This window comes from Chiloscyllium punctatum, chromosome 12 (assembly GCF_047496795.1).
Source record: "Chiloscyllium punctatum isolate Juve2018m chromosome 12, sChiPun1.3, whole genome shotgun sequence".
In the NCBI taxonomy this organism is placed as follows: Eukaryota; Metazoa; Chordata; class Chondrichthyes; order Orectolobiformes; family Hemiscylliidae; genus Chiloscyllium; species Chiloscyllium punctatum.
Window position 1 is genome coordinate 43,136,132 of NC_092750.1, and position 14,893 is coordinate 43,151,024.

General features: G+C 41.2%; 1 protein-coding gene across 6 annotated transcripts in view; it reads right to left on the bottom strand.

Moving 5' to 3' along the window:
• Nucleotides 1-14,893, bottom strand: part of adamts9 (ADAM metallopeptidase with thrombospondin type 1 motif, 9) — a 256,708-nt gene that overhangs the window by 136,705 nt on the left and 105,110 nt on the right. For all 6 annotated transcript variants that reach the window (XR_011962042.1, XM_072582481.1, XM_072582483.1 and 3 more), the window contains exons 20-22: nt 13,667-13,877; nt 8,007-8,171; nt 3,556-3,720 (exon numbers count right to left, since the gene is read on the bottom strand). Coding sequence is in view for 5 of the 6 variants with exons in the window: in XM_072582481.1 (XP_072438582.1) it covers nt 3,556-3,720; nt 8,007-8,171; nt 13,667-13,877 (541 nt within the window). In the remaining variant the exon portion in view is untranslated. The remainder of the gene's footprint in view (nt 1-3,555; nt 3,721-8,006; nt 8,172-13,666; nt 13,878-14,893) is intronic.

Here is a 14,893-nt window from a genome sequence, read left to right on the forward strand (position 1 = left end):
ATTAAGGAATATAGAAACTAGGAGCAAGAGTAGGCCATTTGGCCTTTTGAACCTGCTCTAACATTGAGTTTGAGCAAGGCTGATCCTCCACCTCACTGCCACATTCCTGGTTTCTCATACCCTTTGATGCCTTTAAAATCTGGAAATTTATCAATCTTTTTCTTGAGTATAACAAGAAAAATGTAAAGTTATATGTTTTGAGGAGAACAACTTAGTTGCTGAAAAATCCTTTTGTTGTGTCATTTAGAAGCACAACTTACATAGTAAGGTAAAAACAATGACTGCAGATGCTGGAAACCAGATTCTGCATTAGTGGTGCTGGAAGAGCACAGCAGTTCAGGCAGCATCCAAGGAGCTTCGAAATCGACGTTTCGGGCAAAAGCCCATCCTGATGAAGGGCTTTTGCCCGAAATGTCGATTTTGAAGCTCCTTGGATGCTGCCTGAACTGCTTACTTAGTAAGGTATCAGATTAATCAAAGTACCAAATGACTAACCAACTCTTATTTATCAATAACAAATTTTATATCCAAATGAGCTCTCATGCAAGGAATTTTTTCATAATATTGTCTCAAGTGTTATTTATGAATTACAACATGCATTTAAAAAATGGCTAGATATATTTGTTACTTTCTTCATTTCTGACTAACTTCAAGTGCATTCTGGTAAAGTGTGATTTCAGTGCTTAGTCAGTTAGTGCCTTCAAACCACTACTTTTCCTATGGTTAATAATCACGACAGGAGTAAGATATGTTCTGAAGATTGTTACAACATGGAGGCAGAAGGCTGAACCAAATCAACTTTCCTACCTCTGCATTCACAACACTGTAAAATTAAAACTTTCAAAGACCTTCAAAAATGACTTCAATGGTTCCTGATCAGAATTTTTTGAATAGCCAATCTTAGATTTTGAAAATATTCAATTCTCAACACTGGTTCGTAGCTTAAACAAAAGACTTGGCAATTTATTAACAACACAATAATTTTGTCGACCAAAATTAAACAACAAAGTAATCTAATTAACCTGGCTATAAAACCAAATGTCTTTGTTTTCAACCTCATGCACACAAATGACAGATAAACAAACAAACACGGTTAAGGTATAAACAAAAGATTATAACAAACTGGCCAGGTTATTTCAGTGGTTTTTATAATGGGTTTTTCCACAGGCATAAATAATTGCCTCTTTGTTGCTTTTGGGAAGATGTCACCTTTATATGAAGGTTAAGATGAAGATGAAGGTAGTAATACTTATAATTTAGTTTCTTATTCTCTGTGCTTCCAAGAGCTGCTCACAGGACATTAGGAAGAGAAATTTCAGATCTTTATGCTATAGCATCAACAGCCAGATTCACTTTCTCAGAAAACACTGTACAAAATCTAATTCAAATTCAGAGCACTCCCTGACAGACTGGCCATCTCCTTCACGTAGTCCCAGTCACCACTCAATATTCACTATCTGGTTGAACAATAGAGTCTTTTCTAGACTTGCTGGAACTAATTCCCAGTTACTGACTTCTGCTATCTGTTTAAACATAATGCTCTTTCCCAGTGACAAGTCATCTGCAGAATCTTTTGATCAGGAACCAATGTGCAATTAACTTCCAGGCCTGGCCTCATGAATAAACAAAAGCTTGTTTGGTCTGTTTTCCCTATTAACATAAACTGTTATCCACAGTCTAAAATTCATCATTAGCTCACAGCTCCATACCAAAATTGATAAATAAATTTTTAAAAAATGAAAAATCAGTGAAGGCTGTAACAAGGTACGTTTTACAGGCCCAAATTTGAAGCATTCTGAAGATGTTTGGACTATTTTTAAATAGTCAATGAAAAGAAATGAAAATTTTTAACTATTTCTTGGAAGCCACATGGTTGCAGATAATTGCTGGCCCTGGCTGCTTAAACTCACCTCAAGGAAAACACCTGGAAATTTTTACAACTGGGTTTTATGGCTGTTTAGTTTGCAGTTTTGATAGGCTTGGACTTTGTGTTTGGATCTTTCAGCTAAAGAAAGCCAACTACAGAACAAGCTGATCAGCGTGTGAAAGCAATCTTGTAGAGAATTTTGAGCCAACCCTGACTGTTCCTCTGGATGAGTGACTGAAAGAACTTCTCAACATTTTTTTTCCTGAGCAAACAATATCGTGCTTTTCGCCTTTTTCAGTCTTAACAGAAATGTAATAGAATGAGATGTTGACTTTTTAAAGGATCTTTTTGATTCAAGCTGACAAAGTTATGATGTTCACTTCAAGACCTGCCAAACTGGGGTGGCGCAGTGGCTCAGTGGTTAGCACTGCTGCATCACAGTGCCAGGAACCCAGGTTCGATTCCAGCCTCGAGCGACTGTGTGGAATTTGCACATTCTCCCAGTGTCTGCGTGGGTTTCCTTTGGCTGCTCCAGTTTCCTCCCACAATCCAAAGATGTGCAGGTTAGGTGATTTGGCCAAGCTAAATTGCCCATATTGTTCAGGGATGTGTAGGTTAGGTGCATTAGTCAGAGGTAAAATGTAAGGGAAGAGATCTGGGTGGGTTACTGTTCGGAGGATTGGTGTGGACTTGTTAGGTCAAAGAGCCTGTTTCCACACTATATGAATCTATGAAGAGTTGTGGTGAGGTAAAATGCTAAAGATGTAGCAGAAATTTAAAATAACACCAAAAAGAATAAAAAAAGTTTTGAAAGGATACAAATGAAAATGAAGGTTTCACTGCCACAAAGTATTGTTAAATTCTGTTATAAGGCAATTAGTTTCCAAGGCAAAAGGGTCACCAGAAATGAAAAATGAGATGAACATATTAACAAAGAGCAGTCAGTTATTCAGCTCCTTTGGCCTGCTACATCATTTAATGAGATCATTACCTCAAATCCTCATTCCCAGTTACCTCAATAACCTTTTACCCTTTTGCTAACATGAATCTATTTCCATGTCTTAAAAAAAACAAAGACTCTGCATCCACTTGCTTTTCAGAAAAAAGTTCCAAAGATGCGAGACCCCCTGAGAGAAAAAAAAATCACATAATCTGTGCTTTAAATGGGTGTTTCCTCAACTCTTCAAGAATGGCCTTTAGTTCTAGCTTATGTCATAAGAGGAATCGTTGTCTCTATACTTACTCCATGAAGATGCCTCAGGATCATGTTATAATGAAGAGTAGAACTGGATCAGTTGGCTCATATGAAGCATGTTGGTGTAAAATTAACGGGTAAGTTAGACCATTTCTGGCTATGTTATTTTGTGATTTTTAAAACAGGCAAATGTTTCTTTGTTAAATCTAAATGTGTCATGTTGATATTATGCGTTTGTGACTCTCAGCAGCGGCAGTAAATGTGAATCAGAAATGAATATATTTCCCTATTCTGTGAATTGTTGTTTTCCCAATTATATTAATTCTTTACCTGCTGAATATTCTGCAGGTACCTCACCCACCATTTTTCTCTTTGTATAAGAGGACAATTGTTCTGAAGTCTGTGCAAAAAAACCCACCAAAGTAACAGACAGCAAAAATACATTTAAGTTGGAAAATGTGAACAAAGTGCAAGAATAAGATTGGAGTTTTACCTGCCCCCACGGACCAACTTGCCATGCTGCGCACTCCTGCTGTTGACATGGTTGAGCTGATGCTGGTTTAGTTGCAGAGTTACAAAATCCATTATCTAATTGCTCTTCTCCAACTTGACACCATGTTTGACGATGCTTGTATCCCTTTCCACAGGTCACTAAGCACTATAATTGATATCAATTTGACTAATTATGTCTTTTCTGACTTAAATATATCTTTACATTGGAATATAAAAGCAATTGACCATGCTTTTCAAGAGCTTTTAGTACAGAAATAATTTTCTATACAAGCAAATATAGTGAAAGTATAAACTCAGATACATTGTGAATGTTTATGGATGTCAGCAAATTTACTGCAGTTCCAGATAACGTTAAAATATCCAGCAATTTGCTCTATTGTACTTTAGTATAAAGGTTAACAATCATCTTCAAGCAACAATTGATAAACATTAAACACTGTGTTATCAGGGTGATTCTTTGGAGTTTTTGAATAACTGATCGCAAGCTATTTTCATTGTATTTTGCATTATCTACTGCATTAAAAGGTACCTAGATGCAAATAAGTCTATTACAAAAGCTAAACCTACTCCAACAGAAATAAGGACAGATATTTTCACAGTCTAGGAAGATGTACTGAAACAACAGAAGTGCCTTAGTTTGTCTCATAGGTGGTAGGGCACTGTCTACAAATATTTTAGGTTTGATAGTTTAATAAACAAAAATATTAACCATGGCTCAGAGGATAGCATACTCTTGCTTCGGGGTCAGGAAGTAATAGTCTTAAATTTCACTCCAGAGCTTGAGCACAACACTCTCAGTTGACACTGTAATGTAATATCACAATACTATTGTCAGAAGTACCATCTGTTAATTGAGATGTTAAACCAAGGCCTCATTGCCCTCTAAAGTGGGTTTAAATATCATCTGGCACTATGTTGAATAACTGCAGCAGACATTAACCTTGGTATCCTGGCCAGTCATTATCTCTCAATCACCATTGCAGAAACTAATTATCTGGGTATTATTGCCTCGCTGATTTTGGAAGCTAGCTGAGTACAAACCGGCTGCTACTCCTCCCACTACAGAGTACATATTTTCAAAAATACTGCATTTGCTATAAAACAATTTAGATTTTGAAAGGCTTTATATAATTGCAAGTGTTGTTTTAAACTAAATCTAATGTTGCATTATTTGGCTTTTTCCATAATAACATCACCATTAACCCCCAGAACAGCATCTTCCCTGCTGTTATCAGACTTGTGAATGGACCTCTCATTATTGATATAAATGATTTGGATGCGAGTTTAAGAGGTGTAGTTAGTAAATTTGCAGATGACACCAAAATTGGAGGTGGGGTGGACAGTAAAGAAAGTTACTGCAGATTACAATGGGATCTTGATCAGATGGGCCAACGGGCTGAGAAGTGGTAGATGGAGTTTAATTTAGATAAATGCGAGGTGCTGTTATTTTGGAAAAGCAAATCAGAATAAGATTTATTCACTTAATGATAAGGTGCTGGAGAGTGTTGCTGAACATAGAAACCTTGGAGTGCAGGTTCATAGCTCCTTGAAGTCGAGTCACAGGTAGATAGGATAGTGAAGAAGGCGTTTGGTATGCATTCCTTTATTGGTCAGAGTATTGAATATAGTGGTTGGGAGGTCATGTTGCAGCTGTACAGGACATTGGTTAGGCCATTTTTGGAATATTGCGTGCAATTCTGGTCTCCTTCCTATTGAAAGGATGCTGTGAAACTTGGAAGGGCTCAGAAACGATTTTACAAGGATGTTGCCAGAGTTGGAGGATTTGAGTTATAGGGAGAGGTTGAATAGGCTAGGGATGTTTTCCCTGTAGTGTTGGAGGTTTAGGGGTGACCTTATAGAGGTTTATAAAATCATGAGGGGCATGGATAGGATAAATACACAAGGTCTTTTCCCTGGGGTCGGGGAGTCCAGACCTAGAGGGCATAGGTTTAGGGTGAGAGGGGAAAGATATAAAAGAGACCTAAGGAGCAACTTTTTCACACAGAGGGTGGTACATGTATGGAATGAGCTGCCAGAAGAAGTGGTGGAGGCAACATACAATTGCAACATTTAAAAGGCGTCTGGATGGGTATATGAATATGAATATATGGGCTGGGTGCTGGCAGGTGGGACTAGATTGGTTTGGGATATCTGGATGGCGCGGACAAGTTGGACTGAAGGGTCTGTTTCCATGGTCTATGACTCTATATATTAAAATGGATCTTTCTCTGCTCTGTAGCTGTAACCTGTAACCTGCATTCTGTTCTATTACCCTGATGTACTTATGTAAGGTATGATTTGTCTGGTTAGTGTGCATTTAATACCTTTCACTGTATCTCGGTATATGTGAAAATAATAAATCAAATTTTTAAAAATCAAACCTTCGTAAAGATTAGTACCATATTTTTGGAATTGTGAGACTGTTGATTTACTGTTTCCATACTGCGAGTGTGCCATCATAACAGAGGTGCATTACTCACAGCCAAAGCACACCACCAGTAGAAAGCAAGTGAGCCAATATTTTGTCTTATTAAAAGAATGGTCCTCAGGTATATAGAATAGCTCGGCTCATATTCCATTGTACCTTCTGTACTCTAACAAACACCATTGCTTAACACAAAAGGGACTCTAAGGTAGTGAGTTTCAATTGGAATCATGCAATCTCTTTGGTATGTACTTGCACCCCTACAGGTCGCTGTTCAACAACAATCCGCAGGACCCTACCAGTAACGGTATAAATGCTACCCTGGTTTGTCTTACCAAAATGCAAAACCTCACATTTATCTGAATTAAACTCCATTTGCCCTTCTTCATCTCAGGGGATTAAGATCGTGTTGTATTCTTCGATTAAACTTCTTCACTGTACCATCAATTTTGGTGTCATCCACAAACTTAGTAACCATACCTCCTATATTTTCATCCCGATAGTTTAAATAATTGAAGAACAGCAGTAGACCCAGCACTGATCTTTGAGGCATGCCGCTCGTCACAGGCCTCCAGTCTAAACAACAACCGTCTACCACCACCCTCTGTCTCCTACCATCAAGCCAATTTTGTATCCAATAGGCTAGCTCTCCTTGGATCTCCTGTGATCTAACCTTACTAAAGTCAATATAGACAATGTCTACTGCTCTGCCTTCACCTGTATTCTTGGTCACCTCTCCTCTAGCTCTGTGCAGTTAAAAATCAAAAACTCATTTAAGTATATTAACTGTACCTCAAACCTCTCAAGTTCTAGTCATGTTTTCTTAAGGTTTATTTTCTGCAGTGCAAACAAGTTCAATGTAATAAGTTCTGTCTTCATGACTAAACATTTTGTGTCCTCTCCAAAGATGTGCAGGTTTGGTGAATTGGTCATGCTAAATTGCCCATAGTGTTCAGGGGTGTATAGGTGCAGCTCTATTGATCATGTAACTACCAGATTAACCATAATGGTTATAACCAGAAAAACAGTTTACAAAATGTATCAAAAATACATTGTTCGAATCACCTAATAAAAGACTGCATTGGCAATGTAAACCAAGACAAAATTGGAGACCAAGCTAACGTTGCTCAGATGTTTCTCATTTGCTCCCATCCAGTGATCAGGGCAATCTTAGGATCAGAAGACTTTCCGGTTGGAGGTCTCTCAGCTACTGTTGCATTGTTGTTTCTTGTTTTCTGTCCAGCTTTCTAGCCCAAGGAAGGCCATTGCTGCAGTATGTAGGCTAATCAAAGTGGTTGGATCATGCTATTTGGAGATACCAGGAGAGTGGGGGTAGGATAGAGGAATTGTTTCTTAGCCTCACAGAAGCAGTTTAGAAGTCTTAGGTTCCACCTAGCAGTGGTAAGAAGTTGATTGAACTTGTTAGTGAGTCAGCCATTAGCCAAGTAGCAAATGGAGACAAAGCAATGCATATAACTCACTACTTCACAGGAGGCAAGTGCAGAGCAGGAAGTCTGACTGCCATGATGGTAGCATGTAATCTGAACTTTCAGTGGAGAAAATGGCTGAGTCAGAGTGCTGCTGAGGCGATAAGCACAAAAGAGGACAGAGTGAATTATCCTTAATTTATTACTGATTCCCAGCTATGTGTTCTTAATTGTCTACCTTGCAGATGACTAAACCAAGAGGACGCCACCTTTAACTGGAGACAGTGGGGCAAAAAAAATGTTGCCTGATTTTAAAAACTACGGTGGCAAAATTCAGCCCAATATTTTCCCTGCAGGTGCAACACACAACAAATATGCAGCACAACAGGTACCCAGTAGGGGGCCCCAAAGGAAAATATATCCTTCAAACTGTAAGCAGCTGAGTGAGAAAGGGAAATTCAGCATTATGGGCTTAGGTTAACAAATCAAGTTGCAGCTTCATTGGAACAAAGTATTAAAGAATGCAGATTATGTGACCAAACGTTCCCAAGAAAACATCAAGAAATAAATCTAACTAACCTCTGACCATTCACCTGTTTTCCACACAGGACATGTATATTCATTGCATCGCTGAACAGTCATCTTTTCTTGCTGACTGCATTTACTATCGCCAAGAACAGTCCCCATAGAATTGACACAAACAGCATTCCGCCTTCTTGAACCACCACCACAACTCTTCGAACACTTGCATAAATAAACAGACATTAGATTAACTTTGTACTGAATTCCTAAAGTTATATCATGTGCATTTAAATTAATTGAATTTCTGCAGCAAAAATTCTGAAGTTTACTTAAATGACAAAGTAAAGCCTGGTGCTCATATAGTTCTGGTATATTTGGTGCAATAACATCCCTTGTGAAGGATGCACCAGTCATGAATTAGATTCTATCATTGCTTATGACTCTCACCAGCAGAGACTGCAGCTGATCTCTTGCCCCCAGCCTTGCCTGCAGTGGGGGCAACAGCAGGAGCACTGGCAGAGCAATGGTGTTACATGAATGCAGCTTTGTGCAGCATGGATGCACAGCCTGAGACACATCTCAGTAATCCTGGTTTTTTTATGGAGGAGAACATGAAAGTCTCTTTGAACATTGACGTCCACAGGCTGAGGGCATCAGTCTGAGCTTACATGTCATCAAGCTGAGCTTGCACAGCAACTAACATCATGCTCACAACCTCACTCTGAACTTCCAGTATTGCGATGTTGGGAAGCCTGTGCTGTTATGGAAGCTGACAGAGTGTGTGACTGTGAGTAAGGACCAATTCCAATATATGGTTCTCAACACTGGGTTCATAAGTTCGGTCACAGAATTTGCCACCATCTCCATGCTTGAAAGACTTGGTCTATTGCTGTACAAGAAACCCTGTGCCAATTGGAATGGACTTCTCATGCTCCTTAACACTTATAATAGGGGCTGTGTTACGTTTTCAAATGTACCAAGTTTCTTTGTGAGGATGTTCAATAGCATTCTACTGTTCACAACCCTATCAAAATTCACACCCAAACCCTCTACAGCAGACCTCGCCTGTGACCTTGCCTTCAAGTGAGTTGGCACAGGAACTGCCTTTCCTCCTTGGCCTGGTTACAGCCTGTTCCTGTCTAATGATATGCCATGCATTGATCCCAACTCTATACCATCCCCTAAACATTGTACAGGGACAAAACCTGTGTTGGTGACTACAAATGTCAAATCTGGTGATGGTGTTTCTTCAATGAAGTCAGGTGCAGCTCTCACCCTTCATGATGAGGGGCCACTGGTGGGTCAGCTGGCTGTTCTTTGGGCATCTGAAAGCAATATTACTGAGTGGTAGGATGGAATAAGGGAAGAGATGTGGAATGGAAAGTAAGAGGCCCACAGTCACATCATCCACTGCTTGCAGTTCATACCAGATAAAAAGATGAATGACAAGGGATTTTAAGTTATACAAAAAGCAGGTGTGTGCCATAGTCTTGAAGGTTTTCAGTGACACTGGGTACAATGGCCTCTGCCACATTTAGCCCAGTGATGCAATATTCTGCATCCTCCAAAGGGCTGAGGAAATGTAGGTGTGCCTCTGCCCTGCTGGGTCTTTCCAGTTCCCTCGATTGAGAGACACCCTGTTCAGTATTGGAGGGAAGAATGCCAGTGAGTGTGGGAAACATGTCTGTCATTGCTGAAAGCTAAAGGTATGGAGCGAGAAGTGAATGTGAGCCTGGCAACATTGCGAAATGTACAAGGAAAGGTTGAACCCCTGAGCATTAACTAGGAACCCTCATTGTTGAAAAGTGAGTGTTGGGCTATGTCATATTAAGCAGCGGCAAAGGATGTCATATCACCTATGAAGATGACTGTGACGACTCATGTGAGTTCTCTGAATATTTTCCAGCTATGCAACTTGTTATTTGGGGTCAAATCCCAGAATTGACCTTCCTAGCTACCAGTTCCCATTCCAGTCACATCTCATTATGTGACTTGAAGGCATCCTGACTGAAAAGGCAGCCTCACTCCTCCTTTCCAGCTGCATCAAAAAGCCTCTGATAGCACATCCAAAACCGAGATCCCTCCCTCTCTGGCATTTCGCTCCCTTTGTATCCCTTGACTGTTGAGCTAAGCCTTCATAAAATGTCTCAGTAACTTTCCTTTCATGAGTACACTTACCCTTTAAATAGTGTGGACTGCCTTTAAGACAGCCAGGCAAGCTGTACATTGTCTAGCCACTGATTCTGGAGAGCCCTCTGTTGAGCAGTTAATTAGCCAGCAATGTAATTTGTACTGGACTGTATCCTTAAATCATCACAATAAGTCAGCAGCATGGAACATCTGTGCTGCCTGCCTTAGTGAGACTGGGCATAGGATAATTATGCATCATCATCTCCATACTCAAAAATGTCATTTATACAAACACTATCAATAAAGTGTGTATGAAGAAAATATGAAGAGAAAAAAAGCATGCATTAATAAATGCTTGATTTTGTTTACAAATTAATTATGTAATTAATCTTCCACCACATCAATGTTGGTAAAAACAATGACTGCAGATGCTGGAAACCAGATTCTGGAGTAGAGTGGTGCTGGAAAAGCACAGCAGTTCAGGCAGCATCCGAGGAGCAGGAAAATCAACATTTTGGGCAAAAGCCCTTCATCAGGAATACAGGCAGAGTGCCTGAAGGGTGGAGAGATAAATGAGAGGAAGGTGGGGGTGGGGAGAAAGTAGCATAGAGTACAATAGGTGAGTGGGGGTAGGGATGAAGGTGATAGGTTAGGGAGGAGGGTGGGGGAAGGTAGCAAAGAGTGCAATAGCTGGATGGGGGTGGGATGAAGGTGATAGGTCAGAGAGGAGGGTGGAGTGGATAGGTGGAAAAGAAGATAGGCAGGTAGGATAGGTCATGGGGACGGTGCTGAGCTGGAAGTTTGGAACTGGGGTGAGGTGGGGGAAGGGGAAATGAGGAAACTGGTGAAGTCCACATTGATGCCCTGGGGTTGAAGTGTTCCAAGGCAGAAGATGAGGCTTCTTTCTCCAGGCTTCTGGTGGTGGGGGAGCGGCAGTGAAGGAGTCCAGGACCTGCATGTCCTCGGTAGAGTGGGAGGGGGAGTTGAAATGTTGGGCCACAGAGCAGTGTGGTTGATTGGTGCGGGTGTCCTTCGAATCCTCCCATTTCCTCCAGACCAAAGAGGTAGCCATGGGTACCTGTATGGGCCCCAGCTATGCCTGTCTCTTTGTTGGCTACGTAGAACAGTCCATCTTCCCTAATTACACCGGCACCACTCCCCACCTCTTCCTCCGCTACATTAATGACTGCATTGGCGCCACCTCGTGCTCCCGCGAGGATGTTGAGCAATTCATCAACTTCACCAACACATTCCACCCTGACCTTAAATTTACCTGGACCATCTGTGACATCCCCCTCCCCTTCCTGGACCTCTCCATCTCCATTAATGATGACCGACTTGACACCGACATTTTTTACCGACTCCCACAGCTACCTGAATTATACCTCTTCCCACCCTACTTCCTGCAAAAATGCTATCCCGTATTGCCAACTTCTCCGCTTCCGCCATATCTGCTCCCAGGAGGACCAGTTCCACCACAGAACACACCAGATTGCCTCCTTCTTTCGAGACTGCAATTTCCCTTCCCACGTGGTTGAAGATGCCCTCCAACGCATCTTGTCCACATCCCACACCTCCGCCCTCAGACCTCACCCCTCCAACTGTAACAAGGACAGAACCCCCCTGGTGCTCACTTTCCACCCTACCAACCTTCGCATAAACCAAACCATCCACCGACATTTCCGCCACCTCCAAACGGACCCCACCACCAGGGATATATTTCCCTCCCCACCCCTTTCCGCCTTCTGCAAAGACTACCTGGTCAGGTCCACACCCCCCAACAACCCACCCTCCCCTGCCACCGCAGGAATTGCAAAACCTGCGCCCACACCTCCTCCCTCACCTCCATCAAAGGCCCTAAAGGAGCCTTCCACATCCATCAAAGTTTTACCTGCATACCCACCAATATCATTTATTGTATCCGTTGCTCCCGATGCGGTCTCCTCTACATTGGGGAGACTGGACGCCTCCTAGCAGAGCACTTTAGGGAACATCTCTGGGACACCTGCACCATCAACCACACCGTCCTGTGGCCCAACATTTCAACTCTCCCTCCCACTCAGCCGAGGACATGCAGGTCCTGGGACTCCTTCACCGCCACTCCCTCACCACCAGACACCTGGAGAAAGAACGCCTCATCTTCCTCCTCGGAACACTTCAACCCCAGGGCATCAATTTCACCAGTTTCCTCATTTCCTCTTCCCCCACCTCACCCCAGTTCCAAACTTCCAGCTCAGCACCGTCCCCATGACCTGTCCTACTGGCCTATCTTCCTTTCCACCTATCCACTCCACCCTCCTCTCTGACCTATCACCTTCATCCCACTCCCATCCACCCATTGTACTCTTTGCTACCTTCCCCCACCCTCCTCCCTGACCTATCACCTTCATTCCTACCCCCACTCACCTATTGTACTCTATGCTACTTTCTCCCCATCCCCACCCTCCTCTCATTTATCTCTCCACCTTTCAGGCACTCTGCCTGTATTCCTGATGAAGGGCTTTTGGCCAAAATGTCGATTTTCCTGCTTCTCGGATGCTGCCTGAACTGCTGTGCTTTTCCAGCACTACTCTACTCCACCACATCAATGTTGCTATTCATCTGCACATAAATAAGAGCAGGTGTACATAGAAAACTCTTGAATTATAGTAACTCTTCTTTGGAATCAACACTCAACCTTTTGTTCCATTTAAATTTCACATGAGAAACATGAAGGAAGTGTTGTATGTAAAGGTCTGATCTAAGACATAGATAAAGAGTCAGCTTTGGGCAATTTCTACTCTTCGTATATTTTATGATTGTGTACTTCTGGTGTGGGGTATTATTTACTCAGGTTCACAAAGGACAAATGTGGCTCATCACCACCTCGTCAAAGGAAAGTAAAGATGACAATAAATGTTGGCCTTGCCAAAAATGCCCACATTCCATAAAGAATTACACATTTATTGTCCATGACTTCATGTCCATAATTTTCCAGTGATCTGCATGTCAGACACTGATAATTTACTCTCGAGTATCAACATTAGTCACTTGCATAGGAGGTAAAATATGCAGCAACTAACTCCAGTGAAGTGCTTTAAACATAAATGACCTGTTTTCAAAACAAAGCTAAGCTTAAGAAACCATTTAAAAGCCAACTGAAACCTACTAATGGTACTTTTGTTTTAACTTATCAAAATAACAACCCTGTACAGATGAGCAGGGTAGTACATACATACTGTACAACTGTGCTTTTATTCCAAACACAAACACTGATTAAAGTTCACATTTTACTTGCACAAATTTGTTTTCTTTATGGAGCAATATCTTTATGAAAAGTGTTCAACCCGCTTTTCTTTGAATAATAAGAACTGCATGGCAATTTCAACGACACAACGACATGTTTTGAGGTGATTTATCTGCTGATGGGTGTTAGAAATCAAAGTCAAAAATAGTTCTGGAACATTATCAGAAACATGGCCATACATTAAAATACAGTTTCTGGTGTCTGTTATATCAAGAAATTAAATGTAATTACATTTTCCATCATATTACTATATAATAATTAGAGCTATTCTGCATTGAGTGCAGTTCGGGAAATAGCTTACCTCTGACCATGATGAATATTGCCAGCCTCCTACATTGCAATCTCCATGACACACTTCCTTATTATCTGGCTTTGGTTGATAGCTGCAGTATGTCTCATCTATTTTTTCGGTCTTTCCTTCCGATCTACTATATTTTGCACAGTAAATATCCAAGGTTCGATAGCCAGGTCCACATTGGGCTGTGCATTCGCTTTTTCTGGCAATATGCCATCTGTTTGAGAGTAAGCAGCATAATACATTAATTAGCTTGGACAATCCAAGCTAGAACTGAATTGGTTATAGGCTCATGTTGCAGAGCGGGTTCAAGTCCCTCCTGACATGTGACATACGAGGTTGTTTAAAAATGTTTAAAACTAGGTTGGATATCTTCTGTATGGTGCATTGCTTATTACCTTTGCACATTTGCAACTGATAGAAACAATTACCTGCAGTATTTATCTATCACTAAAGCTATGCACTGTGTTTTAAATGATAATGCTTATTTTCAGATGCAACGCGCATGAAAATGATTTTCAGTGAGCACTGAGGGGCAGCTCACCTCCTCAGCAGCAGACTGTTGGTTGAGGTCCTATCCAGAGAGTTCAGCATAGAATCAAGGTCATGCACCAAGGAATTGTGGCAAGGAGGGTGATGGATGCCTCACTTTTGGAGACACAAGTTTTCAAATTCAATACTTAAAACAACATTCCATTTGTCCTCCTCAGAGTCCTGTACAAGCAACATCATAACATTTCTTTGGTAAACGTGGACACTGATTGCTACGTTTCCTACCTGACATTTATGACTCAATTTCAAATGTGAAGTGTGCTGGGGAGTCCAGACATTGTGACAGGTATTGCCTGTCTACATTTAGTAGCAATTAATAAGACAAGACTGTGATTTGAATATTTTCATAAGGTTCTCACCTGTTTTTGACAGGATTCATTTCATGACAGATGCAAGAAAAAGAATGTGAGATGCAAGGAAATGTGGGGTCTTGGAGTGCTGGAGTGAATTTTATGGTGAATGTAAAAGTGAAAGCCCATATGACAGTGGATGTTGAGCAAGCCATCTGACAACTCAGCTTAGGGGAGTGCTCTAGAGAAGTCGTATCATCAGAAATACGTGGAACTTGAATTCATGCAAGAAATTTACAGCCTGCCCACTAGTGGATTTCTTGCTTAGACTCAATAATAAGAGCGGATGGGTGAGGTATCAGCTAACCTTCCCTCGCTTAGACTCATTGGA